The sequence below is a fragment of the Morone saxatilis genome, unplaced genomic scaffold (genome assembly GCF_004916995.1).
Source record: "Morone saxatilis isolate NCDOM2014 unplaced genomic scaffold, NCSU_SB_2.0 Contig6, whole genome shotgun sequence".
Classification (NCBI taxonomy): Eukaryota; Metazoa; Chordata; class Actinopteri; family Moronidae; genus Morone; species Morone saxatilis.
The window spans coordinates 13,238,461-13,245,660 of record NW_023340206.1 but is presented as its reverse complement, the minus strand read 5'-3'; the positions used below and the strand labels follow the sequence as shown (position 1 = coordinate 13,245,660).

The following is a 7,200-nucleotide window of genomic DNA, read 5'->3' as shown; positions in this document are numbered from 1 at the left end:
AACCTGAAGCTGAACCTGAAGCTGCTGACCGACGAGCAGATCTGAGAACAGTGACGGAGCCGGAAGACGGACAGGAAACAGGGAAAGACTGCAATAAAATCACAATACTGGTTTACGTAAAGGGGAACTATTGAAGACAGCGGTGTGATTCAGGGTTTGGCAGGCGGTTTTTGAGATCGTCGCAGCCTGACATGTTGAATTTGAACCGTTTGGTGACATACAAATACAACGATCGGATAAAAGTGCAAAGTCAGGCAGAATTTACAGCCGCGGTTTTGTTTTGGTTGCAGATATTTATGTATTTCGATCCCGACGTCTGAATATTCTGAAGAATTAAACGCTCGTTGCTCTTTAAAAGGTGGATTATTAAACTAATCATTAGATCAGAGGCAGAAAATAGGACTTTTATTATTCTATAATGCAAATTAAAACTGTATAAAGTGATGAGTAACTCGGGCTGCACAATGAGTGATAAAAATAAATGTATTATGTGCACATTAAGATAACTCTGCACCTGGATTGTGTATTTATTTACGTATATTACCTTTAAATTCCACTGTGCCACTACCTCCTGTTCAACCCCAACACCTGCACACACATTTATAACTCTTATTCTGTTAAAGCTGGTCTTTTTTTCCTCTTCTCTTCTGATTTAAAGGGCATTTTCTCCCCTCCAGCTGCTGCACAAAGTGAATTTCTTACCTTTTCTCTGGGAATAATCGCAGCATTTGACCGTATTGTGTGAATTACGGTGCAGGAACGAGCGGCAGCTGCACAGTTATCGATCAATAGACTGTTTCTTCTGCACAATCATCACCGCTTTATCTTAATATTCGTGCACCGTGCAACACACACACACACACACACACACATTTCTGCTGATCACCGCTGATCGATCACTATCTGCAAGTGACGTAGGGCGTGCTGTGACATTATTAGAACTTAATAAACCACGTTGCGTCTTGAAATGCACCCAAACACACACATCTGGAGCCGATAAGAGCAGATAAAGTGGCTCCGACAGTTTCCGTGTTGAGCTCGCTGTCAGGGCCAGGGAAGTTATCGACGCTAAGCTAACGCTAACGAGCCGCGGGGAAGACGCAAAAAAAGGCGAATATTCACCAGATGAACAGGTAAAAAGCATCTTTATGTCCCTACCTGGTGGTTGGTTGGGCGTGCGGTCACTCCCTCATCCACAGGGCCGGTGACAGGAGCCCCGGGCCCCGCGGAGAGCCGCCGGAGGAAGCAGAAGTTTTCGGGCTCCTAACTTCACTCGAGTCCGTGCGGAGCCACGACGACGAGGCCCGACGGCGGTCAGTACGGCCCGCTGCTGCTTTCCCGGGCAGAAAAATGACAAGATAAAGGCTTACAGCAATGTATTTTAATAATATATACAGAAAAAAGGCTAAAAGTTAGTCCACAGCTCTCATTTTGTTGCACTTTACAGCCCGGTCGGCGCTGGCTTCGCTCCCCCCTTTTAGTTGTGTTAAGTTAACGGGTTGCATACCGGAAGTGTGGGTATTTAGCTTTCAAAATAAAACCCCCTCGTGCCTTAGTTACGTGTTCTGTGTTTTATGTTGACAGGTATCAACCGGAAGTAAAAGGTTTTCATTTTGGCACACTTGGCGGATTTTAACCTCCAACAAAAACACGACCTGTGATGTCAGAGATGTATTGATTTCCTGTCAGATCAATACAATCTGATAATATCTGATTGTATGTATTATTTGCTATCACAGAGCTATTACATTGCCAAAGCAGCTGTAAAATATTATGTATATACAGATAACCTCAAATAAAGTAGAAAAAAATGACCACATTTTAGTTTTTTTCTGATTAAATTATGTTATTTATAACCCTAAACCCAATCAAAGGGGTTTTTAATGACCATTTACTTAATAATTGGTAGTTTAAACCCAAGCTTAACTAACTTAGATTAACTTTCCCCCACGTTTTTTTATGCCAACACATTATTGATTGAACAATTATTGATCCCCGAAGGGAAATTGGGTCATCATAGCAGCCAGGTACATTAAAATGCAATAAAATACAACAATAGAATAAAATACTTAGATAGAGAAGGTAAGGCAGAAAGAGTTGTAGCTAATAATACTGATGACATGATGGTAGTGTTATTGTTAATAACAGAATATAATGATAACATTAATAATAATAATATAATAATAATATGTATATATAATATGATGACTGAATTTGATTTGGTTACTGGCTACATTTTCAACAGGTGAGTAGTAAATGTAATTTTATATTTTCTTTTTATATTTTGCACTCACTCTCTTATTGTGAAGGACGCCTCTCTTATTGTGAAGCGCACCGCTCAAACGTCACGTCCGGTAGTTTTTCCCGTCTCCTCCGGTTGAGGCAGATTGTCACAACACCGAGCTAACGCTAACATCTATTGTCAGCTCGTTTCTCACAGCGCACACCGGAGGGAAACCATGTCAGACACGGTAAGAGCCAAACCCCGAAGAGACTGTGCACTTTGTGCCGCGAACCAGCTGCAGAAAGAGGCGGATTCTTTGGTTTCTGTGGCTGCTTTTGCTTTAAATGTGCAGCTGATAGCTCGTGCAGCTCAGGCCCAATGCTTATTTAAACTTGTTGTTGTTGTTCAGCTGATGTTTTTGCTTTTAGTTCCTTTTTTTTTTTTTTCTTTTACAAACCTGAGCTCAGTAGTCAGGAAACTCCAGCGTTTAGAAACCGAAACAGTCTGATATGTGAGTATGAGTCGGCCACAATGAAGCCTTCAGGCCTGTGTGTGTGTGTGTGTGCCTTTAAATGTTGTTGTTGTTGTTTATTTGTTGTTGTTTTTTGTCATCAGGAGACAAAACCATCCAGCCAAGACGGAGGGGACAAGAAGGATGGAGAGTACATCAAGTTAAAAGTGATTGGTCAGGTGTGTGTGAATGCTTTCCCTCACTTCAACAAATAGATTCACTTATAATATCAATATATATTCATATATATATCAGTGTATATAAATCAAAATTATATAGTTATAAGTATATATATATTCAGTTCCAGATCCAGAGCTAACATTTTATTCAGTATTTAAAATGTGTTCAGTCGTTTTGCTGATGATAGAAAACCGAGGTGAATACATTTGCCTGTTCATCTAAATGCGTTTGTTTTGTGTCATTTCTAAAAGTATTTAAAGGTTAAAAAAGAGAGCCTGAACTTTTTATGAACTTTTGAATCCAGGTGTCTGGATATTTATGTTTTTAGTTTGTTATGAGAACTTAAATTGTTAATTTATTTTACTTCGTCATGTTGAAAGTCACTGCTGATGACTTTGTTTGACAAAATAAGCTTCAGTCTACACCTTTTTTTTCGGGCAGAGAAAACAAAAGAGAATAAAAGAGAATAATTAATGTGTAAGAGAAACATATAGGGATGAGGAAAGTGATGATATATTAATAGTTTTGTTTATATATCTTGTCATTTTTACTTTTCTTTGTGTTGTTTGCATGAACATCTGTACAAGAAATGATTCATGGAAATGATTGTGAATTTATATATTTATTTAACTTTTCCTAAACGCACATATATCGGCTCATATTCTCGTCTACTTCTGGAGCATTTTGGAGTTTTCTATTGTTTTACCGTTATCTGTATTTAAAGTCCTATTTGCTGAAACGTTGTCCCGGCTGTAGTTCATGAGACAGGCTGGACTCTTTTAAACGTCACACAGACCCCCAAACACGTCACATCATGATTTTAATCAGTGAACATTAAATTTGTGCTGCAGACATGATCATTCCCAGCATGAATCAACAGCTCCCATGAGCCCACGCTACTTCACCTCTAACCTCTTGTTTTGTTTTTGTTTTGATGCGAGAGACCCCCTAGTGACAGAAATGACGTATTGTTTGTGTATCTGAAGTGATTTCCGCTGCTTCTCCTCATCGCTTTCTCTGTCCGCCCACAGGACAGCAGCGAAATCCACTTTAAGGTGAAAATGACGACACATCTGAAGAAGCTGAAGGAGTCTTACAGCCAGAGACAGGTACGAGGACAGAGGGAACAACCAGCAGCTCCCTCTTAGTGAATGACAGAAGTTTGATTCCCAGCCCAAAACAAAGCACCGAGAATTAACCTCACTTTTTAAGTACAAGACTTTGAGTGAGGCCGTTGTTTGACATTGGCGTGTGTTTCTTGCAGGGAGTCCCAGCGAGCACGCTAAGGTTTCTGTTTGAAGGACAGAGAATCGCAGACAACCAAACTCCAAAAGAGGTAGACTTGACCTTGCCCTTTGTCCTTTACAAGTGTCATTATATAATGATGATCCAGATTACTCTGCTATATTTAACGATCGTGATAAGGAGTGCTGAGAATTTAGAGGATATTTAACCTTAATGTGGTTTCTCTCTGGTGGTTGGAAGGGGAGGGTGAAACGTCTGCAACTACAACATTACATACAACTGGGTTGGATTAATTAAGTTACCTGGATAAAGTTTGTGTCGCTTTAAATGTGTTTTTGGGGGATAAACGTATTGATCATGCTGTAATAACTAGCAAACAACATGGAAGCAATACCAATTTCCTCCACATCATTTGTGCTTTTTTTTTGCTTAAATCTCACCTGTTGAAAGCTGCAGAAACTCTGGAGCAGTTCACAAAACCGCTCTGAAATATAAACTTAAAGGGTCCAGTGTGTAACATTGAGGAGGATCTATTATTAAAAAATGGAATAAAACATTCATAGGTATGTTTTCCTTAGTTTATAATCACCTGAAAATAAGAAGTGTTGTGTGATATACATATACGGAGGAAATTACCTGAAATACAGAAGAATGTTAAATTCTTCTGTATTTGTATTTTGAATGTTAAAGTAGAAGAATCTCAGTGTTGACTCTGTTTCTCCTGCTGTGTGTTCGTGTCAGCTGGGGATGGAGGACGAGGACGTCATCGAGGTTTATCAAGAACAGACCGGCGGACTTTGGAACGATTAAACCTCCTGCATTTCTAAATCTTTTTTTTTCTTTTTCCCCTTTTTGTATTTTATTTTGTATGTATGTATGTATTTTTGTTCCGTTTCAAACCATCTGGATCAAAACCGACTCTATCAGGGCTTCCATGTGCAAGGGCGGGTAGTGAACAGACTGAGGTAAGGACGAGGAACAGGACAAGCGGGTCTCTGAAGTGCAGGGATGCTCGTGTTGTTGACCCGAGCAATAGCGTTCAACGTCTGTGTTAACACCCAAATTTACTCAGACAAACATCTTGTTTGTGTTTTGTCTTTTGTGCTGTCTTTTTGGGGTGTTGGCAGAGGCAACTAATGCTGTCAAGGAACATTAAAGGAGTAGTTCACCATACAAGGAAAATGTCCATCTGATCACAATTATTCCGATATCACAGTGCACTCGTACAGCTCTGTGTCAGCCCTCTCCAAAAGAGTTAAAGTCTCCGTGAACGTTCAGTGAACATTGACAGATATCTCCAAACAGCCCCTGCTATGATTTAAGGGGTCTGAAGCCAAACAGTTGTTTATCTTGTAGATTTTTAGCGAACATGTGACGTCACCTGTTGTTCACCTTTCAGGCAAATCTGCAGCTACATTTTTGTGGCCTGAAAACGAAATGGCTTTAAATTAGAAGTAAAATTTTCACTATAGACCTTTTTCACAGCAGCCGTTTTAACATGATATAGTAGGATAAACACAGGCACTAATGGCACTAATTAAGGTTCCTCCCTGTAGGTCAAACAGATCTGTGTCGTATAACATTTCTAATCAAAGGGTTTTATGCAAAAGGAAGTAAACGCCTGCTGTTATTAGACGCTTTCCGTCAGTATCATTGGCAACAACCTGTGTTTCACTGTAAAACCAGATTCAAAGATATGTTGAAACTGATTACATTGGGAGAAAAAATTTAAAAACATTGTTGATCAAGTAGCTTTATAATTTTTATTTGTACTGTGAAAACAAAAGTAAAAAGTACTTAATCAGGAACGTTTCTGTAACTGACTAAGTTAATGTGACGTAAAATGACTAGTAAAAGCTGCTTAAGAATCTTTTTTAACTTACAGAGTTGAGTTTGTGTTAAAATGTTCGATATGTAAAAAGTTTATCTGAGTTCAAATAACTTTACAGTGTGTTTCATGTCCAAATGGCTGCCGTGTTAAAGGTTGATGGGGAGCCACCTGAGAACAGACGGACTCCTTACGGGCTTTAAGTTTGAGGAGGCTGATGCAAAGCAGTGTCAGCTGAGCAGATAATGTCAGAAAAAGATTTTTAAATTTGTGTTTGACAAGCAGTGACTAAAAAAACTGCTCGCGGGGCAGTTTGTTCATCGTAACCTGCGTGTAACGTTCAGGGCATTTAGCAGAGAGAGGGTTCACTCTGACACAGACACAAACAGCTGGATCATTCTGTAACTCCTCCACTCGTAATGAAAAGGAGTTTGTCAACATTTGCTTCTGTAGATTTGAATCATTTGCATTTACAGCCTCTGTGTGCCATGTTCAAACAGCTGCACCCATGTAAAAACTGATCATTGACCTGGTAATATTTGAGATTTTAAACACGTTTTTAAATGATAATTGTGCTTTACTTGTATATGTTGTATTCAGTATTAGAGTGTGTTTGAATGATATGCCATATGTATCCAGTGTCGTCTTTTATTTATACCTGAGGGATTCATTCTGTGATGATATATCTGAATATATACCCTTATGGAAATATTCTGTTCCTCGCTGACAGTCGCACAGTATTTTAAACGCAGTCCTCTACGAACCGTGACAATGTGATACTGTGGTGTCAGCGCTTGATTTTAAAGTTTTCTTTCTGTGTTTGGAATGAAACTCTTAATCTGTATGAAGTTCCTCAAGAAGGTTAAGATCATCAGCAGCCCCAAACTTATGTCATCCTCCAAATTGCAGAGATTGCTCGAACTCCCGAAGGATGAAATAACCATACACACAAAAAGAAAGGTCTGTTCAGAGTCTGGTTGTTTCAGTCTTCACTAACACACTCAATGTCATGTTAAATGTGCAGTGGATGATGGTTGAACTGCACCTCTGGGACACTTTTGCATATGAATTCAGAAGCATGTCAGCTGTCTCTACTGCCAAACATGTCCCAGCATCCATAAAAATAAGAGTTACAAAGGCAACTTTATTAATCTTTCAGTAAATGAAAGGAAGCCAGTGATGACCCAGAGGTGTACCCCCCCCCCCCCCCCA

The 7,200-nt window shown here is 39.4% G+C and overlaps 2 protein-coding genes across 2 annotated transcripts in view; one reads left to right on the top strand and one right to left on the bottom strand.

The window, feature by feature from the left end:
* Nucleotides 1-1,497, bottom strand: part of map3k2 (mitogen-activated protein kinase kinase kinase 2) — a gene marked incomplete at its 3' end in the record, with an annotated part of 5,133 nt that extends 3,636 nt beyond the window's left edge. Inside the window, 1 exon segment of the mRNA XM_035677726.1 lies at nt 1,159-1,497.
* Nucleotides 1,498-2,318: 821 nt separating this feature from the next.
* On the top strand, nt 2,319-6,297 carry sumo1 (small ubiquitin like modifier 1). Its single transcript, XM_035677727.1, has 5 exons — nt 2,319-2,471; nt 2,840-2,914; nt 3,947-4,024; nt 4,180-4,251; nt 4,902-6,297. Exons 1-5 carry the CDS (start codon nt 2,460-2,462, stop codon nt 4,968-4,970), a joined length of 306 nt encoding a protein of 101 aa, XP_035533620.1. The 5' UTR covers nt 2,319-2,459; the 3' UTR covers nt 4,971-6,297.
* Nucleotides 6,298-7,200: the final 903 nt, after the last annotated feature.